Source organism: Mauremys mutica, chromosome 5 (assembly GCF_020497125.1).
Source record: "Mauremys mutica isolate MM-2020 ecotype Southern chromosome 5, ASM2049712v1, whole genome shotgun sequence".
In the NCBI taxonomy this organism is placed as follows: domain Eukaryota; kingdom Metazoa; phylum Chordata; order Testudines; family Geoemydidae; genus Mauremys; species Mauremys mutica.
This window is the reverse complement of record NC_059076.1, coordinates 12,871,626-12,894,183: the sequence shown is the minus strand read 5'-3', so window position 1 is coordinate 12,894,183 and position 22,558 is coordinate 12,871,626. Positions and strand designations below refer to the sequence as shown.

The 22,558-nt window shown below is 53.4% G+C and overlaps 1 protein-coding gene across 2 annotated transcripts; it reads left to right on the top strand.

The window, feature by feature from the left end:
• Nucleotides 1-269: 269 nt before the first annotated feature.
• On the top strand, nt 270-20,714 carry LOC123371981 (SH2 domain-containing protein 4A-like). Of its 2 annotated transcripts, XM_045019900.1 has the most exons (10): nt 270-370; nt 1,347-1,714; nt 4,444-4,591; nt 7,182-7,347; nt 10,654-10,734; nt 12,283-12,421; nt 13,642-13,858; nt 14,948-15,078; nt 18,571-18,791; nt 20,520-20,714. In XM_045019900.1, the coding sequence occupies exons 2-10, from the start codon at nt 1,540-1,542 to the stop codon at nt 20,610-20,612; spliced, it is 1,371 nt and encodes a 456-aa protein (XP_044875835.1). In that variant the 5' UTR covers nt 270-370; nt 1,347-1,539; the 3' UTR covers nt 20,613-20,714. The 2 variants fall into 2 exon arrangements, with proteins under 2 accessions (XP_044875835.1, XP_044875834.1); XM_045019899.1 differs by lacking the exon at nt 270-370 and having other exon boundaries at nt 1,285-1,714.
• Nucleotides 20,715-22,558: the final 1,844 nt, after the last annotated feature.

The following is a 22,558-nucleotide window of genomic DNA, read 5'->3' as shown; positions in this document are numbered from 1 at the left end:
CCCCTGCGCAGCCTCGTCAACTTGCTCTGCACCTGTTTTGGCGTGAATCCACCTCGCTCAGACATGGGTGAGCATAATTGGACACCCCTCCGGATGAGAGCTGACCAGTGCCTTGTTTTGAAAACAAAAACATTGAAGCTGAGATACTGTTTTGCTTCCACCTGCAGGGCTTCCAGGAGATCGGAGCCTGGTTGGAACACACGGGGTGCTGTGCAGTCCTTGAGATGTCGTCTGGTGCCTAATTGGCCAAGTCCCTCCTCTCGGCAATAAAGGCAAAACATCGGGGAGTCCTGTGGCTATGGGCTATAATATCACCTGCTTAGGAGGCCAGCAAGCCTCTCCCAGCTAGCTCTAGAGGTGGCTGTGAAAGGTAAGGAACTTGTTTCCTTCTCATGTCTGGCAGGTGTGATAAAAAGAAAGGGACCGTTCAACAAACGCATCTGTCTCCCAAATGGGGACTGACTGACTCCCAGCAGTACCTGAAGCAGAGCACATGCAGTGGGTGTCTGGCATGAGAGGGGGTGGACGGGTTTGTGCTGAGCGCTTGCCTGGGTTGCAAACCCAAGGTAACCTTTCAGGAGACGAAGCCTTGGTGCATGTGGGTCAAGAAGCAGAAAGCAGCCTGCCAGCTGCTCTGAAAGGCTCCGATGCGAGTTCTGGAGGGGGCTGCAGCGTGAGTGTGGAGGAGAGAGCCCTTAAAGCGTTCAAAGATCAAACGTAGCATTCACACTTCTCTGGAGAAAGAGGTTCTCCTTGTGCCCACTGAGCTTGTTAACGTGTTCCCCCGTCTTCCTCACATCGCTCCCCACTTCTGTCTGGCTCCCGCCTTGTCTGCCTGGGGGGGCACCCTGGGCTGCTCAGTCCTGGTGAGAGCTGGGCAGAAGGACTAGCTGTGCTGCTGGTGCCCATCTAGCTGAAAAAAATTGTTGTAACTTGAGAGATTTTGTGGGCAGAGCAGGCTCCCAAAACCTCCATGTCACCCCATTCTGTATTAGGCAAATTGGAGCGTGCCAGTCAATTCCCAAAGGAGTTTCTTTGTGGAGGGGGAGGGGGAGGAAGTTGTAGATTCACTGGGTCGTTGCTCTCTCACCAGGTAATGGCATGTTTGCCTAGCTCAAAGTAAGCCACACCTCTGATTTTTGTGATACAGGGAACTTGTTTCCACACAGTATCAGTGAAATTTACTGGGGCAGAAAAAGAATGTTCTCACTATAAATCTTGGCAATTCATCCCTGGACGATCAAGGACACAGCTTTTCTTTTAAGCTCTGCCGGCAAAGTTCAGATCTCCTGTGATTTCCGTGAATCATAATTGGAGGTTCCAAGATACTTATTTACTTTTTTCAGTCTGTGCAGGAAGTCTGAGCTAAAATAGGTGGAGAGATGGGATTATAATTGCCATGGTGAGTCTGAGTTCCTGCTGCCTGCTCTGGGTGTGGAGAGATTTTTTTGGTGTTGGTGCGGCTGTACCTGGCCTGGGAAGGAGAATCCTGTCTTCGAAGCGTGTTGCCAGGAGTGCTGATGTGCCAGAGCCGCGGCCATGCTGCAGCAGATCCTGGCAGACATGTACATCGATCCTGAGCTGCTGGCAGAGCTCAGTGAGGAGCAGAAACAGATCCTCTTCCTCAAGATGAGGCAGGAGCAGGTCAGACGGTGGAAGGAGACAGAAGCTGCCGCAGACAAGAACTCACCGAAGAAAGTGATCCAGAGGAAAGGTAACTGGCTCCCCCAGCACTGGGCTTGCTGCCTGGTAAATACAGCTGTGCCGGGTTACAAGCAACCTGCTGTTGGGTGAAAAGTGGTTACAGCTCAAGTTACAGCTCCCGGGGGGGTGCCAGGGTTACTGCAGGAAAAAATCTTTCTACGAGGAGGTGGCTAATGAACACAGCCAAGGCTAGGGAGTCAGGCGCTGCACTGTTATCCCTAACAGCCGGGCCCAGGTCCTAGCTGTCGCTCAGTAACCTTGGACAAATCCCTTAATGTCTCTGCCTGTAACACGGGGCCCATAGTGCTTCCCTTGTCTGCGTAGACAACAGAGCCTCTTGTGCTGCTGTAACAGAAATAACTAACTAGGGGCCGTGCTCTGTAGGCCCCACGCTCTTGGCTGAAGCAGTAGCGGGCGTCAGGCCACGCGTAGCCTAATGGACTGTGTTACTTTTGACCCTCTTCTTCAGGAAGCCGGATGGTTGAAGGATTTTTGAGGCAGGTCAGCATGGGCTGGGTGATGGCTGCACTTCTAGCTCTGTATGTGGGGGTGGGGAGCATGTCTGTCACAGGAGAGGAGGACACCCAGTGTTCAAGAGGCTCCCTAGCCCAGGTGGCCTTGAGCTTTGCATTTGCAGCAGCCCTCCTTTAGAAATACCTCTCCCTGCCACTGCCTTCCCGCTCCCTAGAGGCCTCAGGGTCACGGGGGCAGGGAGCAGCTGAGACTGGTCTTAGCAGCTGAGAGAGCAGCTCTGTTTCCCCAGGCCGGACTCCCCAGTCAAGTGCTCTCCTGGAATTAGCAAGTAGGAGAAATGGGCTTTGAGGAGCCACAGGGAGCTCCTCAGAGTGGGCAGGGTTACAGAGAGCCCCAGAGAAGGGGACATGAATGGGGTGGGGGAGAATTTGACGAAGACGATTTGGAGGGGAGGAGTCCACGACCAGGGGGACATAATAATAAGCATCAACCCCAGCTCTTATCTAGCGCTTTCTATCCGTAGATCTCAAAGTGCTTTACAAGGGAGCTCAGTGTCGCTATTCCCATGTCACAGATGGGGAAACTGAGGCACGGAGCGATGAAGTGACTCACCCAAGGTCATCCAGCAGCAAAGCTGGAAATATAGTCCAGGTCCCCTGAGTTCCAGTCCAGTGCTCTATCCACTAGGCCACACTATCTTCTTTGTGGTCTGCTCCTGCGCCCTGCATCTGGGATCACACCCTACTCCACAAATAGCCCCATTGACTACAGTCTATCTGCTTGTGGTGTAAGGCCCTACTTGTGGGGGAGGGGACCCGAATCTGACCCGGGCTGCTGCTGCTCAAACTGAGAGTGGCTTTTTGAATATAGCTTGGCAAATCATGTCAAATTGCTAGCGGCATCCTCCCCTGAACAACTGCCCTGCCCCCCTGCCAAGCAGTTAGCCCCCAGGTAACCAAGGGTTGGGGGTATCACATTCTGGGGTGCAATCCAGACTAGTGAGGAGTTGTCACCCCCTGCCCTGCAACCTTGGGTGCTGCAAATGCTTTGTTGCTATTGCTCCCAACCTGGGTGCCACACACAGCCAGACAGCATGCAGGTCACACCCTGAGCGTCTGCGTGTAGCCACAACCTGCCAGCCACACACCAGCCACAGTCCAGCTTCCAGCAACCTTGCTTACCACCTCCAGGGTGACCCCCACACATTCCCAGTCCCCAGATTCCCCCCAAAATGTGCATTGTCCTCTGTCCAGATGTTAGGGTCCATTGCCCCTGTAAGGGGTCAGTGTACACCAGTTTGGTACTTTAACTGGAGTCACCCAAACAGCTCAGTTTACACACAACACTGGATTCATTTTGATTAATGAATAAAACAAGTTTATTTAATTACAAGGCGATAGATTTTAAGTGAGTCTAAGGCATTACAGTCATAAATGGTTCCTAGAGGAAATAAAGATAAACCACTTTCTAGTAACTAAACCAGCTAGACTTGGTTCAAGGTGAAACCCTTCTCACATTTCCCAGCAACAGGGCTGACTAAATTCCCAGGTACCTTTGTGGTCTTAGGTGAAAGAGGAAGTGAGAGGGAGAGAAAGAGAGAATACCCTGGGAGTGGGGGTTGTCCCTTTTTTTATAGTCCAGTCACCCTTTGAAATGGATTTTCCTGAGGGTCACCCCTAGATAAAGTTCCTTCCCACTGTGAGGGTGGAGATATGGGTCTTGTGGTGAAGGTGGTTCCGTGTTGTTTGTTCAAATGCAAATCGATCTGTTCCTGGCCCCCCTTTGCTGCCACTTGACAGGTGATTGCCAGTTAATGTTGATGACAGCTGGCTAGAGGCACCAGCTTGTCCTTTGTCTTTGAGAAACTAGTTTACCCCCTCCCCATCAGTCCCGATTTCAGCAAATGTTCCTAACTTTCCATGGACTGTTGCTACACACATTTCACCCTGTTGTTGATCAGGGAGCGATTTGTACAAAATACGCCTGGAGAGATGTCATTTGAAAACTAAGATTATGACTGGAGTGTGTAAATACAGGGGTGTGTTCAGTCACAGGGGCATGAGCATAGAATATAAGGGTTGGAAGGGACTTCAGGAGGTCATCTAGTCCAACCCCCTGCTCAAAGCAGGACCAATCCCCAGATTTTTACCCCAGTTCCCCAAATGGCCCCCTCAAGAATTGAACTCTCAACCCTGGGTTTAGCAGGCCAATGCTCAAACCACTGAACTATCCCTCCCCCCAGTGCCCTGAGTGTTTGTCTTGCAGCACATGGGAAGTCGGTGAAGTGGAAGCTCGGCACAGACAGCGAAGTCTGGGTCTGGGTCATGGGCGAGCACACGTTGGATAAGCCTTACGATGTGATCTGTGAGGAAATCCAGGCACTGAGGGCTCAGCAGGAAGCAGGGGAAGCCAGGTAAGGAGCCGGTTGGACAGGTTTGCAGTTACTCAGGTGGTGGCTAAGGCGGAAGGTGCTTTTTAATAGATGATAATCAGTGCAGGCTAAAAGGGAGAGCTGGAATGGAGCAGAGTTCTGTGTGTTTCTCCCCTGTGGGGATTACTACAGCCTCCTTCCACCCACACTACGTCCAGAGAGAGGCACTGGGTCTTGGGTGCGTGTGTCTGTTAGGGATTTGGGCCTAGATCCTCACAGGTAACTAGGCCCTAATTCCCACTGATTTATACCTGGGAACATCTGTGCCAATGTATCTAGGAAGATCTGGGCTTGGGCCCTAAAACTGGGCACCGGAGTCGCAGGCCACGTGCCTGGGCGCGAGCACGTGGCCTACAGGGAGTCAGCTGTGTGGCTTCTTGCCTCGGGGGCAGGGAGCGGTGTGTGGGCGAAGCACTGTTTGGGAAGGGTGTGGCCCTCCCGTCCATGCTGGAAAGCCCTCAGTGGGTGCCCCAGTGGTCTGGGTGCATTTGCTCTTGTTTGAAAATAAAGCCAACCCTGGGGAACAGGCCTTGGACTGTAGTGTCCCGGGGAGCTTCATTCGGCCTTCCTGGCTGGTGAGTTTGCTGGCTGGCTCCCGGGGCCCAACGAGCTGCTTCCTGAGAATCCCTTTGGCAGGCTGCTGCCTCCTCTGCCAGCTGCCCGTGGCTGTGGCTGTGCCTTCCTCCCCGTGGGCATAGAACCGTAGCGTATTCGGGTTGGAAGGGGCCTCAGGAGGTGTCATGCGGCCGGGCTGCCTCCTGGGCAAGCCCTTTGAAGGTGCCGGCCTTGGCCCTCAGCTCCCAGGCAGGGCAGCAGGGTGTCTCCCTGAGGAGATGGGGCCTGAGCCAAGGCTCTGAGGCTGCCAAGTGATCTTCGGTCGGGTCTGGCCCCTTGGTGGGGGCATGGGGAGCTTGGTTGCTAACATTGTATGCAAATCATGAGAGTGGATTTGCCTACTAACGAATGATTTGCAGATGGCCTTGACCATCAGTTTAGATAACGGGGGGATTGAGCGCTGGGGAAAGGAGCCGGTTCGTTTGTTTTACCTGCTCTGACACGGCAGTCGGGGGAGGGGGTTCCATGGGCACCTGCATTGGTCCAGGCCATCTGCAGATGGCAGAGGATGCAGACTAGAGATTACATGGGGGCTCCAGATGCCCCCTGATTCCCAGCCTCCAGCGTGCAGGAGCCCCTCTTAGCCCTGCTGCCACATGCACATTGACCCGGGACTCTAACCCGGGGCGGGCAAACTTTTTGGCCTGAGGGCCGCATCGGGTTTCATAAATTGTATGGAGGGCTGGTTAGGGGAGGGGGCTGGGGCCCAGCCCCCACCTCCTATCTGCCCCCCCGGGACTCCTGCCCCATCCAACCCCCCCGTTCCCTGACAGCCCCTCTGGGACCCCTGCCCCATCCACACACACCCGCTCCCTGTCCCCTGACCACTCCCGGATCCCCGCTGCCCCATCCAACCGCTCCTCTCATTCCTGACAGCCCCCCTGGGACCCCTGCCCCATCCACACACCCCGCTCCCTGACCACTCCCGGATCCCCGCCGCCCCATCCAACCGATCCTCTCATTCCTGACACCCCTGGGACCCCTGCCCCATCCACACACCCCGCTCCCTGTCCCCTGACTGCCCCCGGACCTCCGCCGCCCCATCCAACCGCTCCTCTCATTCCTGACAGCCCCCCTGGGACCCCTGCCCCATCCAACCAACCCTTCTCCCTTTCCCCGACTGCCCCTGGAACCCCTGACTGCCCCCTGCTGCCCCATCCAACCCCCCTCCTTCCTGACTGCCCCCCCGGTACCCCTGTCCCCGTTCAACCCCGTTTCCCCTCCGACCAGCATCCACACCCCCGCCTTCTGCCCACCACCCTGAACTCCCCTGTCCTCTATCCAACCCCTCCCCCCTGCTCCCTGCTTCCTTACCACGCGGCCTGCACCACCGGTGGCTGGGGCTGGCCACGCCGCTGCCACCACGCAGCACAGAGACCGGGTCAGGACGGGCTCTGCAGCTGCATTGCCCCAGGAGCTCACAGCCCTGCTGCCCGGAGGATTGCGCCGGCAGCGGAGTGAGCGAGCTGAGGCTGCGGGGGAGGGGGGACAGCAAGGGAGGGGCCGGGGTAGCATCCCGGGCCAGGAGCTCAGGGGCCGGGCAGGAGGGTCCCGTGGTCCGGATATGGCCCGTGGGCCATAGTTTGCCCACCCCTGCTCTAACCCCAACCCTGTGCTGGTGCTCCTGAAAATACGGCCTTTGAACAGTATCTATTTACAGTGCTATGGGATGGTCCCGTGAGAGCTCAGGTTGGCAGCATCCCGCTCATCACCGCAGCTGATATTCGGATTCTATGCCAACAGGTATCTGCCTGCATGTGGGTGCACAATTAACTGCAGTGAGTGATTACTTTAATTGTCTCAGCACCAGGAGCATGGACATAGTGCTCGTCTCTGTGAGCTGCTGCTGGGCTGCAGAATTGCTTCATTGCCATGTAATTTCCTTTCAGTAGTTTGGAAGGCGGAAGGCTGAAGACTATTGATTCTAATCCAAAATTCCTGCTTGGTGTCTTCACAGAGGAAGTCAAACATTCCTTGAACCGGCTGTACCATGGTCCCTGCATTCTCAGCCAGGAGCCCTGGGTGGGGCAGATGCCAAAAGGAAGGAGGAGGAAACTGGAGAGAGGGAGAAGGAAGATGTGATAACAGCTGCTAAAAAGGAGAGAAGCTGGGATCATGCTCAGGTACTTGTTTTCTGTTCTCCGAACACTGCTCAGAAGCGCATAACTTCGGGGGCGGGGGGGCGGTTGCAAAGACTCTGTGCTGAATGGGGCCAGTGTTTGATAAATTGAAACGTGAATTGGAAAAAGCCATTTGATTTTTAAAGGCTCCTTTTGTGTATGTTTTGGAGAAGCCATGCAACTCAGGAGAGCAACCTTCTTGAGAGGAAGGATAGTCTTGTGGCTGAAGTACTAGCATGGGACTTGGGGGATCAGGGCTCTGTTCTGAGCCGTACCACCCTTTCTCTCTGTAGTAATGAGCAAGTCGCTTTGTTTTTCTGTGCCTCAGTCTCCCTTCTGTAAAATGGGGATTATAATGCTTCCTTTCTTATCCTTTGTGTGTCTGTCTGTCTAGACCGTGAGCTCTTTGGGGCAGGGACTGTCTCTCAGTTCAGCTCTGTGCGTGTGCACTGCCTGGCACAATGGAGCACAATCTCTCAGTCTGGGACTCCGGAACAGGCTGCTGAGCTAAATATCTATTATCCACACATGTCACTGGCATGCTTAACGCCTGAGCCAAAAGCCGTTCAAGTTACTGGAAAGACTTCCATTGAGTCCAGTGAGTTTGGGTTAGGTCCTTAGTTGTTACTGCTGTGTAGAATTGCAAGTATAGGGTGTGGCTACACTTACGGTTTGCAGCGCTGGTCATCCAGCTGTGCAGGGCCAGTGCTGGTGTGTGGCCACACTCACAGCTACCAGCGCTGGTGTGTGGCCACATTTGCAGTATTTGCAGCGCTGTTGGGAGTGATGCATTATGGGCAGCTATCCCAGCGTTCAAGTGGCCGCAACGTGCTTTTCAAAAGAGGGGGGTGGAGTGGGGTCTAGTGTGACAGGGAGCGGGGGGAAAGAGAGAGGGGATTTTTGGAGCCAACACTGTGTGTTTAGCTTCCTGCATTGAAAAATCAGAACATGTTTCCGACCCCTTAGTCTTAACTCTTAATTGCAAACAGCCTGCAGCCAACACGACTCCCCGCTGTTTCACTCCCTCCCTGCCTGCCTCTCATTTGATTGTTTACAGCCAGGTACAGATGATCACAGCAAACAGGAGCTCTGTTTGTTTTTTAGATAAGCAACGGTTCATAACAAAACAAAGAGAGGCTGCATAACAAAACAAAGAGAGTAATTTATAAAAGCATTCTGGGATACACCTTATACCCTGGAGGCCAATCACAGCGCTGGTGTGTGGCCACACTTGATGACCAACGCTGCAGCACCAGCGCTGGAATCCTTATTCCCCATGCCGAGTGAGGTGTACGGCCAGCGCTGCAGCCAGGGAGTTGCAGCGCTGGAAGTGCCCTGCAGGTGTGGCCACTTACTAATTGCAGCGCTGGTGGAAGCTTTCCAGCGCTGCAACTCGCCAGTGTAGCCATACCCTATGTGTCTAAAACCACATGTGGCTCTGTCATCAGTGTAGAAAAGCAAGGTAACTCGCTTAAGGCTTGGTTTGGGCCACATCGAGCCTGAGTCGACAGCAAGGCATCCATGAGGTGACCTCAGTGTTGCCAGCTCTCATGGGTTTTATTGCAAGTCTTCCAACGTGTGGTGGTTTTCTTAGTCTCAACTCTGGAGTCATGGGATTAGGTGAGAAGCTCAGCTTTATTCTCTCACTGAAGGAGATTTCTGTTTCTCATGAGAGGAGCTTAAAACATGATCACTAAAAGCTCAAAAACCAGAAGGGAAAGAATCCCCACCCCCCCAATTTTTTTAAATCTTGTGATTTGTAAGACACTCTCATGGTTTGTCAAACCCTTCAGTGTTTTCTGAACGCCTGAGACTGTCAGTCCTGAGATGAGACACAGGCCAAGATGTGGGATGGTCATTGTGCTGTCTAAGGCTTGTCCTTTTTTTTACATCTCCATTGTTCTAATAACTGACGTGAGAACGATTTTTCACCTGGGAAAGGTGCATGACTTCCATTTCCATGTCTCTGTCTGAGCAGAGCAGGGAGAGACGCCTGGGTTAATATTTAAGGGGGAATAATGGTTCTGAGGAAGGGGATGCCAAGGAAGTCCCACAGTGGCGTTCCGGAAGAGCATTATCGCCCATGCCGACGGAGGTGGCTCTGACCTCCACATTCAGTTCTGTGCGAGAGGGTTCAGAGATAAGCCCGGCTGTGTTTGTCTCAAAGTACAAGAAACCATGATAACGCGGCTCGATAACCGGGATTCTGGCTGCTGGCAAACTCTCTCAGCAAGCAGAGACAACGGTTTCCAATTATTGATCCATAGTACTGACATGGTGCCTGTCACCACAGGATCCGAGCACCTCGCACTCTTCAACACACTAATCCTCCTAGTAGCTTGTGAGGTAGGGCACTGCTGTTATCCCCATTGCATGGCTGGGGGGCTGAGGCACAGAGGGGCTAAGTGAATTGCCCAAGCTCACACAGGGAGTCGGTGGCAGAGCAGACACTTGAATCTGGGTCTCCCGAGTCCTAACCCCGAGACCTTCCTTCCTCTCCATTCAGCCACTGCCTTTAGGAGGGCCAGGCCTTGGTTATGGAGACTATTGCAGGAGAGTTGCATTCAGAGGGCGGGGCTCTAGAATGCAGAAGGGGATACGTGCAGCGCTCTTTCAGGCTACAGGGATCCCTTCCTCCTTATCTCTCTAAGTCAGAGGTCAGGGGTGTCCAAGGCTCTAGCTGTGAGGTCCTCAGACCCCCCCCCCACACACACACATGGTGTAGGGACTAAGGGTCGCCCCAATCTCAGTGAGATGCAGTAGAAGGGAAGGCTGGGCTTGGGGCTCAGGCACTGGAATGGGGCTCATGAGAGCTATGGCCTGGTCCCATCTTTGCCACACACTCCGTGTGTGTCCCAGGGCGAGTCACCTAATCTGCCTGTCTCAATTCCTCAGCTGGGGATGCTGGTTCTGTCCGTCAGCCACCCTTTGCCTCTCTTGTCTCTCTACGCTGTAAACTCCGCAGCGCAGGGACCGTCTCTCACTTCGTGCAGCGCCTAGCACAATCAGACCTCGGCCTTGAGTGGGGGCCAATCCCGTGTGAGGATGAACTGCGGGGTCTGGAATAAACGATGGGTGTGAGATTCCCAAGGGGGGAGCAGTGCATCCAGGGACCAGCCGTGAGATGGGCACTAAAAGGGCCACCGCATTCTAACTATCTGGAGATATTAAAAAGTGTGATTTTAAACGAAACCTCCAGCATGACGTTTAAACATGAGGGCCAGAGCTGGGCCGATGTGTATACGGCCCGTGGAGGAATGGGAAGAGCTCCAGTGCTAACGCTGGGGTTGTTTGCCATTGAACGTCTAGGCTGCTCCCACTAATGGCAGAGACGTGCAGCAGATGTTGGCCGATTCCAAGGCTCAGACGAGGAAGTACGACTTTCAGCAGGTAAGCAGTGAGCCCGCGTGCTTTTCACACGCCCAGGCAGGGGGCTAGAGTCTGCTCTGCAGCCCTTCGAGCAGAGCTGGCCAGGGACGTTCACCCAGCCTAGGTGGCTCCTCAGGACCCACAGCCGGCATAATAGCTCCCGGGGTGGTTACATCTCTTAAAAGCTAGGTAGCAAGAACCATTGTCCCACCCCAGACAGGCATAATGTCTCTGGCCTCCACTATGCAGGGCACCGCCTCCATGGGTGCTCCGGAAAAATGATAGTGCATGCTCAGCACCCACCAGCCACAGCTGTTCCCCGCCCCACTCATCACCTCCCAACAGGCAATAGGGGGCGGAACCACTACCAAACAGCTGTCTGGCGGCTCAGGGAGGGGTTTGGGGGAAGTGGGTGGCAGGGGTCTCGGGGAGGGGGCAGAGTGGGGGGTGGGAAGAGGCAGAGTGAAGATGGGGCCTTGGGGGAAGGGGCGGAGTGGGGGCCAGGCATTGGGGCAAGCGGGGGTTGAGCACCCTCGAAGAAAAGGAAAAGACAGCGTCTGTGCCCACCATGATTGAAACCCCGTGCCCCATCCTGCAGCAGTGAGTTCCACTGACTGCTTCTATGCTGCATCAGAATGCCTTTTATCCTCAAACTGCCGGCCTCACGCTGCAGCTGGCAGCCCAGGTTTCGGGCTAGCAAAGGAGGGGCCAGCCCTTTTTCAGCACATCCGTCATCTCAGCAGAGTCCCCTCTAATTCTCCTCTCCAAGCTAAATAACCCCACTTTTGCAGTATTACAGTTTTGCCAGCCAGTCGCGCTATAAAGTAGCTCCTGCCCTTCTCTGGCCCGCTCCGATCTCCGCTCTCTCTCAGGAGTTAAAGTAACCAAGACTGGGACTCGGGACAGTAGCAGGGGACGCACTGTTGTCCCACAGGCCCTTGCAGCATATTCACGCTTCATAGATTTCCTGTGTGCCGCTGTGCCCAGGGCAGATACAGCCAAAGAGCTTTTCCAGGCTGACTCCAAACTCTCTCTCCTCCACAAGCAGCTCTGAACCTGTTGCAGGAGGATCTTAAAGCAAAGCTGGCAATGGACAAGGGGCTCCATGTGTCACGGGGTGTGAGTGAAACAAGAATCAATAGGATATTGTAAGGTCTCAGTGAGCCCCAGAATGGGGCCTTGCAGGTCTTTGGCAGCTGTTCTGGTCTGTGTGGGGGAGTGGGCTGGTCCTGAGCCTGCTGAGGATAAAACAGCCCCCTCCACTCCCTCCCGGGGAGCGCTCCTTGGCCACAGCTCAGGATGTGGCCTTTAGAGTCATTTACTGTCACATCCTACCCCTCGAGCTCAGCCTGCCCTGGCCTGATGATCTGCGTAGCCTGTGCCCACGAATGGACCCCAGAAGCCCTGGGCTCCCAGGTAGCGGGGAGGAGGGAGGTCGGTGTGTTGGGGAACCCCACTTATTTCACAGGAGACCCTAAAGAAACGAATCCCTGGAGTCCAGAGACTGCTCAAGGCAGTCAGCAGAAACCAAGCCGGGCACCAGGCAGTACACACATTGTCTCCTAACAGGGGAAGGAATTAGCAAGGAGGAGGCCCGGAGGGATGAGAGCATCTGCGGAGAGGGCGCTGCACACTAACACCGACCGGAAGGAGGCCCAGGAGTCAGGGCAGAAATCGGACAAGGACGATCCCGAGTGGCAGGAATCCTGTAAGAGATGCTGGTGTCTCCCCTTCCTTTAACTGGTCTGATTCTTCTGTGGAATCGGAGCTGGTCACTTGGCTGATGTACGGGGGCCTCTCTTGATTAATGCAGCGTCACTAGATAGCTAAGCTGGCCCAGTGTCACCCGGCTCTGTAGCATGAAGACTACAGGTGGTTAGGAAACGGGGGTATTGTCCCATGGGAAATATGGATGTTTTGAAATTAGGTTCCATTCAGAATTGAAGCAGAAGGTCAAACTGTCAAAAAATTTCATGGAACAAAAAATTCTAAGACGTTTTGGCTGGGAAGGTGCTTGGATACTTTCAGCCCTGCAGTGTGTCCGGGGGGCTGGCTCTGTGGGGCAGGGCCGAGCTGCCCCCGCTGTCTAGGACTGTGGGTCCATATTGATTCCTGAACTCTGCTAGTGCTCTGGGGCGGGTGTCTCCTGCTGTGCCTTGCGAGGGGGCATTGCCCCACGGTTAGTGGTCGAGGGCCAGAAGCTGCCGTGTCCCTGGGTGTCCAGGAGAGGGTGATGGTGTATTACAAATATGTCTCACTTCCAGCTAGGATGAAGTTAGGCCATACCAAGGCAACTAAGTAACTGGCCTGATTGTCAAAGTACTGAGCAGCTAGCAGCTCCCAACTGGCTGTGTCATATTTGTGAAAATCAGGTGCTACTTAGGTGACTAAATCCCCCCAGGCGGTGCCTGCACTGGCCCTCACCCATCCCCGGTAGCACACCCATTGGCATCAGTCCTGTGCCGGGGCATTTTACGCCAGCCTTATGCCACCGTACCCCGGCTTGGCGCTTCTCACCCTACTTCCACCAGCTCTGGAGTCAGCGCTACGCAGCAGTGCACTGCGACCAAGGTCGTCGTCGCCCTGGAAACTAGTCACTTTCAAAAGTAGTTTGAGAGCCTACAACAGCCCTTAAATCCCCCGCTGGTGTGTGTGTGTGTGTGTGCGAGAGGGAGACTATACAGCAGTGGTGCACAAACTTTTCCTGTCATTCCCTCCCTTACCGGTAATGAAATCGGTCTGCACCCCCCGCCCATTGCTGCACAGCCAAGGTGTGCTCAGGAGAGAACCGGGGATGGGGGAGGAGCTGGGTCTAGAGGTGGCCTCAGGGCACGATCTAGCCCATATGAAATAGGCAACTCCTTAGCTTCAGCGAGCCTGGCGGGGTGTAGAGGGGCAGTGGGTTTCAACGCCTCCCTTCTGTTCCAGTGAGGAAATCCAAAGCCGCTGACGAGCGGAGACGCTCCATTGCCAAGCAGGCCAGGGACGACTACAACAGGCTGTCGCTGCAAGGGATCCGCAAAGGGAAGGTAGCCGAAGTCTCCAAGAATTTTGGGAGCAAGGAGCAGAGCTTGCCCCCCCGTCCTTCCCTTCCACCCAAGCCTAAAACCCTAAACTCTGGGGGAGCCAATGGGAGGCCCCACAGGTAAGAACTGCCCCCGGTGATGAAAGTGTCTGGGATCTTTCTGTTGTGGGACGGGGAGGGTAGGGGTGGTCCTAGGCCTTAGAGATTAGTAACCTTCATACACTACCATGACACCTTTCATCAGACACGAGCTGTCTACGCTGCATGCGCTTCCAAGGCAAGGTGCTCTGGACGGGACAGATCTATTCCTTATTAGCCTGGGACCATCTCCTCTGAGATTCCCCTTGCAGCCGAGATCTGCTGGGGCCCCACAAGACAGGAACAGCTGGCAGGGTGCCCCCCTGGGTTTGGGAACTTGTCCTCCCCTTAGTTTGAAATAGTCCCAGTCGCTGACCTGCCAGCCATGCTGCAAGGGCCCCGTGCTCTCCCGGCTGTGCAATGGCTCTAGGGGCGGATCTCGTATGTTTTGCTGCTGGCCGCTGTGGGCATGTTGATTAACAATTGAGAGTGAGTGATACATAGAGCCAGCCAACAATTATGCTCGGCTTTTCTTCTCCATGGAAAGTGGCTCTGTGACGAAGTGGAAATCTTCACAACTTTTCTCTCTAGTTTTGTCAATTTTTAGTTTGATAAAAAAAAATGAAGTTCTTTGGGTTTGGCAAAAAATCCAGGGAATTTCAAAGAGAAATTCTGGCCAGCTTGTGTGTTCAGCAGAATTTTCCCCAGGGGAGAGGGAATAAATCCTCTCCTAGCCGGCTCTAGCTGCAGGTCCGTGTCCCAGCTGTCTATTTAAGAATTCTCCATGAGCTCCTAGAGCCAGGCAGAAGTGCCCCTTTCAATGGATGTGGGTAGCTCCAATAATACAATGATTTCAAATGACCCCGGCGTATTAGGCTCGCTTTAATCCATCTAACCAGAGAGCATCCACGCCCCAAGATCTAAGCAGCTGCTCTTTGGCAAAGCTAACTTAGGTCCTCAGGCCTAGACTCTCGAAGGTATTTAGGTGCCTAACTGCAAGTGGTTTTGATGGGAGTTAGTTGCCTACATACCTTTACTGTGATGAGCCGTGATGAAGAACCTGTAGAGAACAGAACTTGGATTCTGGGTTGTGACCTCACTGGACAAACCACGAGTCTCTTGGAACCGCAGGAATCCGGGCGTGCAGAGGACCATCTCCACTTCCACCCAGGAGAGCATCATCAGGTGGTTTAAAGAAGAGCAGTTTCCTCTTCAGGCTGGTTATGAGAAATCCACGGACAGGATAGCACCCTGGTTCCACGGTGAGTGCCGCAGCGTCCCAGCCCCTCTCCTGCCCTTAGGAAAGCCATCCCAGGTAGTCCATTCTCGGTCTGAGAAACGGCTCCAGACAGCATGTGCCCCAACAGCGCAATGGTAACCCACGCTGAGCACATACAACCTGCATCTCACACATCATAGTGGTGTCCCTTTGCCAAATCTTCACTGCCAGACTCATGGATAGCACCTTTCCCTTCACCCCTGCCCATCATGACCAGCCTCCCACTAGTGGAAAATCTTCAGCTGGATCCTCAACTTCACTTGAAATCTGTGGAGCAGCTACATGTTTAAAACTGGATCAGGGCCTAAAAGATCATTTGTCATGTGGTGCCGACACTTGGGCTGCAAGCTCTTTGGGGTAGGAACTGCCTGCTAGTTCTGTGTTTGTGCAGCACCTAGCGCACTGGTGCGCTGGTCCATACTGGGGCACTTAGGCCCTACCACAATACAAATAATAGACACCACGTAAAGAGAGTGTCAAGGCACAAGAGGCATACGGGGTAGAGCGATGACCCAGAGCGGGTAGGAACAAATTTGACCAACCTCTTCCACTCCATTAAAGACAGTGACTGTAGAGTGCTTTGCTAGGAGTCCCTGTCAGCAAGCAGATCTAGCCAGGAAGGCAGCATGGTACAGTGCAGAGGGTGCAGGCCTGGCACTTGGGAGCCCTGCTGGGGGACCTTGGCCAAGTCACTTCCCCTCTCTGCCCCTCTCATCGGGCAGACGGGGCTCATCGGCCGTGGCAGACAAGCCACGTGGGAGAAGGAAAATGATTTCAAACCAAGAGCGTCAGGCCTGGCCAGCTGTTTTGTAAATGTTGTGCCAATCACACAGGCTCCGTGGGTCTGCAGTGCCCCCCCCCAGTGCGACAAAGCCAAGGAAGGAGACAGAAAAGGAGGCGCGTGTTTCCCACCCCACTAGGAGGGCATTCCCCGCTAGTCCATTCTTCTGGATGGAAACTTGTGCCCAAACGGCAAATGTAATTCACAGCTCGATACTTCTGGCCTAAAAGACCTTCCACATTCTGTACACGAGGTGCTGCTTTCTAAGCTAAGCCTCAGCAGGGCGCTTGGCAGGTGGCAGTGCCATCAAGAGTAGGGAGCCAGCGTGGGACTCAGCAGACTGGGTTCTGTTCCTCTGTCACTGACCTGGAGAAATGACGTCTCCCCTCTTTGCCTCCGTCTCCTACCAGTAAAATGGGGTCAACTCCGTCAACTACTTTGAGATCTGCAGCTGAAAAGAGCCAAGGGTTGTATTTATTATACCACTAAGGGAACACGTGAGCCCTAGCACGTGTCCTGGCTTAAGGAGGTGGGTGTGGGTGGCCATGGAGAAGCTGATCCAACAATTCTAGACCAAGCAAAAGCAACAAATCGTAACAATGTTAATATCATTGGGTCCCTTTAGTGCGCACTTCAGTGAGGAGCGTTTGCTTGGTAGAGCATATCTGCCATCATGTAATATTAATGCACGTTGCACCTACGGGTACGTTTACACTGCAGTCGGGCAGCCCTACCTGCACTAGCTATAATCTAGGTAGTGTGGCTAAAAATAGTAGTGACGGGGGGAACCCTGGCTCCCTGCTCGTGGCCTGCAGTGCTGTGACGTCACTGCTTTGAGTCATGCTAACTGGATTGAAAGTAGCGGCCTGCCCGGGCAGCAGTCACACCTCTCACTGCAGTACAGACATCTCCTGAGTCACTAGATCCCATGCGTCGTGCACTCACCGCACATGGGCGCGAGCGGAGTTGTTCTCTGGGCTGATGTGACAGCCAGCACTAACAGGACCAACTAACGTGCAATGAAAGACTCTGCAGGTGCAACGAGAATGTTAAGCAATTGAGCTCCGTAGACAACAGAATAGGTGCAAGCATCTCTGCTAGCCGTGTGCTCGGTCTCTTTACTTGGCTCGCCCTGTCAGAGCGTTTCCGGGAGAGGAGTCAGCAGTTAAAAGAAAGTATAAACCGTAGGTAAGGGTATGGCTACACTTGCAGATGTGCAGCGCTGGGAGTTACAGCTGCTTTCGTACAGCTGTGTAGGGACAGCGCTGGTGTGTGGCCACACTCACAGCTACCAGCGCTGCAGTGTGGCCACATTTGCAGCATTTGCAGTGCTGTTGGGAGTGATGCATTATGGGCAGCTATCCCAGCGTTCAAGTGGCAGCAACGTGCTTTTCAAAAGAGGGGGGTGGGGTGGAGTGTGACAGGGAGTAGGGGAGAGAGGGAGAGTGGATTTTTGGAGCCGACACTGTGTATCAGCTCCCTGCCTTGCAAAATCTGAAAATTTCCCCGACCCCTTACTCTTAACTGCAAACAGCCTGCAGACCAGATAAGCAGCTGCTCCAATGGGACTCCCTTTCTCCGCCCCGCTGTTTCTCTCGTCAAGCAAACACTCATCCCCCTGCCTGCCTCATTCACAGCAAGGTAGTGGGTTTATCTCATTTGATTGTTCACAGTCAGTTACAGATTGATCACAGCAAACAGGAGCTGTGTTTGTTTTTTAGATAAGCAGCTCCCGGAGCCCCAAGTTCACAACAAAACAAAGAGAGGCATCATAACAAAACAAAGAGAGTAATTTAGTTAAAAGCATTCTGGGATATCTCCTAATACCCTGGAGGCCAATAACAGCGCTGGTGTGTGGCCACACTTTACGAGCAGCGCTGTAGCACCAGCGCTGCAATTGTTATACCCCAAGCAGACCAGGTGTACAGCCAGCGCTGCAGCCAGGGAGTTGCAGCGCTGGATGTGCCCTGCAGGTGTGGACAGTTACTAACTGCAGCGTGGAAAGCCTCCACCAGCACTGCAGCTCTCAAGTGTAGCCATACCCTAAGTGTGGGCTTCTGTAATTCCAATGTCTTTCAGTATGTGCAGACTTGAACAGCAGCCTCATCTAGCTAGCTAAGGTCAGGGCCGGCTTTAAGCTGATTCCCCGGAATCGGGCCCCGCGCCTAAGAGGGCTCTGCCCTTTAGGCGTCTTTTTAATTTTTTTTACTCACCTGGTGGCAGGGAGGGGGTCTGCTCCAGGTCTGTGGCGGGGGGGGGGGGGGGGTTCCACACCGGGGCTTCGGCAGTGAGGGGGGTCCTTCGGTGCCGCGGAAGACCCGGAGCAGACCCCCCCCGCCGCTGAAGTCCCGCCGAAGCCCCAACCGCTGCCGGGTGTTCGAATCAGGCCCTGCCGTTCATAAAGCTGGCCCTGGCTAAGGTACTTATCTGCCTCCCTTCTTATCCCCCTTACCTGGCCATGCCAGCTGGCCTGCCGCGCACCTCCTGCTAGCCCAGCCGTGTGAGCTGGGCCGCGATCTGGCCTGGAGCAAAGTGGTTAGGTTGTGAAATGCTTCTGAGACGTACAGCATGATGTAAATGCTACGGATTAGTTTAAAGGGTTATAACAGAATCCGTCTTAGCATTGTTACATTCAGCCATCTGCTGTCCCCAAACCGCTTCTCCCCTGTAAGCGCTTTGGTTTGCTTTCGGCAGGTATCGTAACCCTCAGGCAAGCAGAGGAGCTCCTGAGCAAATCGGTGCCCGGGAGCTTTCTGATCCGGGTCAGTGAGAAAATCAAAGGCTACGCACTCTCCCTTCTGTCCCTGGAGGGCTGCAAGCACTTTCTAATAGATGCCTCCAGCAACTCCTACAGCTTCCTGGGAGTGGACCAGTTGCAGCATTCGACACTGGCCGACCTTGTCAACTACCACAAGGTGAGCCCCTCTCAATGCTTGCAGTGACAATTCATCTTTGTCATTGGCCTAAAGCTCTTTGGGGCGGAGGCCGTCCCTTTGGTTGTACAGCACCCAGCACAGGCTACCTTAATGCAAATGAAAGCCACCAGCAGGCAGAGGCAAGTTTATCAGCAAACCAGCTTTTCTGGTCACCTTGGTACATGATTAGGGACTGTCCCTACATTTTCCCTTCCATGAACCAAGTGTGTGCTGGGAACTGTTGGGTTACAGAGCAATAAATCAGCTTCTGTTTGATAAAAGCGAGGCACCGCATGCAGCAAAGGCAGCGCAGAGCAGCGTGGAGTGAAACGGGCTGGGCCTCTCTTCAGTATAGCTTCCCGTTGCTTTGGATTCAGGAGTCAGCATTTCTCATGTGCCGAGCTCCACCCGAGGGTCTCAGTTAGTGGAGATAATGAAGGTCATTTGTGGTGAGCAGAGGGCCAGTAGAAGGAGTGTGTGTTTGGGGTGGGGGATGCCCAGGTGCAGCATCCAGGTCAGCAGCACATCAGTCCCAGCGCGAAGGCATAGGTGGCACTTATTCGGCCACTGGCCTTGTGCTGCCCCTCTGCACAGGACTGGATTTCCCCAGCTGAGCGCTTCTAAAACATTTGGCTGCTCTGAGAAGGGGTTTCCTGGGGCTCTGCAGTCTGGTTTTTGGCTCGCGATAATCAGACAAGACAGCCAACTTGTAAAGCCATTCGTTCTCCTGGTGTTCAGAGCAAGAATGGAAGCAGATCTTGTCTCCACGGGACTCCCACGTCGCCGGAGTCACTTGGTGAGGGTGCAGCTCCTACTGACAGCGCCAACCCACTGCAGAAAACTTGTTTTCAAGCCCATTTCAGTGAGAAATAATTTGTTGGTGTTCAGGGAAGCTCACCACTGGGCTGAGAGCTGGCACAAAACCAACGTGCTTGTTCCACCTACATTCTCAGAACAGGGCACTTACATGCTGCCTAGGCCTCATCCGGTCCCTCTCCCTGGGGTGAATTTCACCCCACATTAAATGAGCTGTGCATGAAACTCCCTTAAATACCACCACCCTTCTCAAAAAGACGCTCCGGCTAGCGAAGCCAGCAGTGGTGCAAAGAGAAACCTTGGTGTCTTTGGATTCTCCCCTGCCCCAGCACGGTGCTTTAACAGATGAGAATCCATTTGCTGCTATTGAGCAAGACAGAGGAGCAGCAGCAGCAGCAAGTGGGGGCGTGTGAAGGGAACGGGGGGAGGGCAGTGTAATTGGGTTAATTGGCTCACTTTTGTGTCTTCTTGGTAAGCCAGGGGAGGTAGATCATGGCTGGCTTGGTGCCTTGCAGTACCTGTGGGGCAGCAGAGGGAGAAGACAGTCCCTCCCCCAAAGTGGTGACCGGCTGGCGGGAGGCTGCTGCTGCCCAGAAAGAGGCAGGGCCCAGTGGTAAAGCTCCTCTCAATCTGAGGGTGTTGGATGTTGTCATTTGAAGTGTGAGGTGAGGCCCGCTCAAGGCAATACAGGCCCAGACCCAAAGCCTGCAGACATCGATGGGAGCCTTGCACTGACTCTGGCAGGCTTTGAACTGAGCCCGAACCATATCAATGACAGATGATTGGCCTAAGTCACAATTGTGCTGGCTCAGAGGCCATGGAAAGACGTCTCTTGCCCCTAACAGGCTGTCAGTCAGTGCAACTGTGTTAATTTCAGACTGTGGCGTTTAACCAATGTCCTTTGGCCAACAGGAGGAGCCCATCACTTCTTTGGGGAAGGAGCTGCTGCTTTACCCATGTGGCCAACAGGGTCCGGAACCTGACTACCTTGATCTCTTTGAGTGAAAGCCTCCGTTCCCACCTTGTGACACACGCCCGTGCCTCCCCCTGAATGAACAGATGAACGGGTGTCTGAGAGACGGACCCCCCCAATGCCCAGCCAGCACCGATCAAGTGAAATCCTCTGCACAAGTGTCCATATGTGAAAATGTTTAGCACCAAAGCAGTGAAACGGCAATTAGTGCTGGGCGCTGCTCTCTGTTAGCAGCAGCAGCCGCAGCATTCAGCAGCCTAGCAAGCCATGAAGGAGCGCTAGCAGCTTCAGCCTTATTGTTGTAGGGTTAGCTCAGGAACAAAGCTGTTGAGGGAAGGTACTGCCATGTGTTAGTTTGTGTAAATGACTCTGGGCTGTCTCTGATTAAGCTGCATTTTGCCCTCAACTACTGCAGCATAAATTGCCATTAAAGGGATGTTGTGGGATGTTTGCCAGAGATGCAGTGAAATTAGTATTTTAAACTCTGTTCAAAGGGGGTGAAGCCACATCAAGGAGGGGACCTGGCCCCTCGTGGTAAGGTGCATAATTGCAGATCAGTCCTGCAAGAGGCTGAGTCCTCTGGAGTCAGTGGGAGTAGAGGTCGGTTAATGTGCTGCAGCATCGGGCCCACCATAAAATCCACCCCATGAATAGGGGCCAGCACAAGACCTGTGCAGCGCATGAACCCACATAGTCCCTTAATATAGGGCTTCAGTGGGGCTTACTCGGTGACTAAGCTTTGTGCTGGCCCCTCTGCACGGGGGGAGGGGGAATGATGCCCTTTGGAGATGGAGGGGAACAGCAACTTCGTAAATAAAGAAACCACATTGGAATCTGGCTGAGACGTTTTAACCCTTGCACACAGAGCCTGGGCTATTTTACATCCAGCCTCCTGGGCAGCCTTTTACTGTTAATCGTCAGTATTACTCAACTCCAGTGTGGACGTGAACAATGAGAGATGCCTGCCAATAAAGTACACAGTCTCTTTTCCGTAATGTAACTGTTTATTGAAGTCCTGCAAATCACAGAAGGCACATTTCCGAGCTAACTGCTCATGCTGAATGTAGCTGGGCCTTCTACTTTTTCTTTGACATAACAGCTGAGCTTGTAGTATTTGTCCTGAGAGCTGCAGTATGAAATATCAAGGCATAGACTTGAGGAGATGCTAAAATGTGTCTTAGCATCAGTACCAGGATTGGTGGTGCATATTATGAAAATCAGATAAATTATCTCCCTCCCCTCCACTAATGACAACTTGCAAGCTCTGCAATCTTCAAAATTGTGAACAAAAAATCAGTCCAGTTTCAGTTTAAATTACCAGTTAATTTCTCTTCTTCCATGTGGCTTGGGGTTGTTCCGCACAACTTAAGAAAGCCATCAACACAAAGTCCTTCAGGTCATTTTGAAAAGAGTATCCGGCACCTTACTTCTATTCTGTGTCCTATGGAATGTGGTGGATTCGCCATCACTTGAAGTCTTCAAATCAAGGGAAGATGTGATTCTAAAAATAATGCGCTGTAGCCCAGCAACAAGAGATGGGCTTGAAGCAGGAAGGACTGTGGGTGAAGTTTTTATGCCCTGTGCTAAGCAGGAGGGCAAATTAGATGATCACCATGGGCATTTCTGGTCTTAAAATGTATATGCTGCATAACCACTTGCCACACGGTAGAGGCGAGCCTGCCTTCCAACCTCTAGCACACTGAACACACTTAGGATTACGTTTCATTTTTTACAGAGGCGAATGGTCGAAGCAGTACAAGTGTTTAAGAGATTGTTGCTCTCTACCAATCCTCAGCAGTTACTGACGCACTCCAGGCTCTAAAAGTTTGCATCCCGAATCATAAACACACTTACATCTTATGGAGAGCCCACAGTTCATACTCATCAAGTGAAAAATGACCTGCCTGATCCTGCAGTGTGGGCAGAGAGCCGCTCTGAAACCTGCCAACATGCACCAGCAAAAACTGCCCTCTTGGAA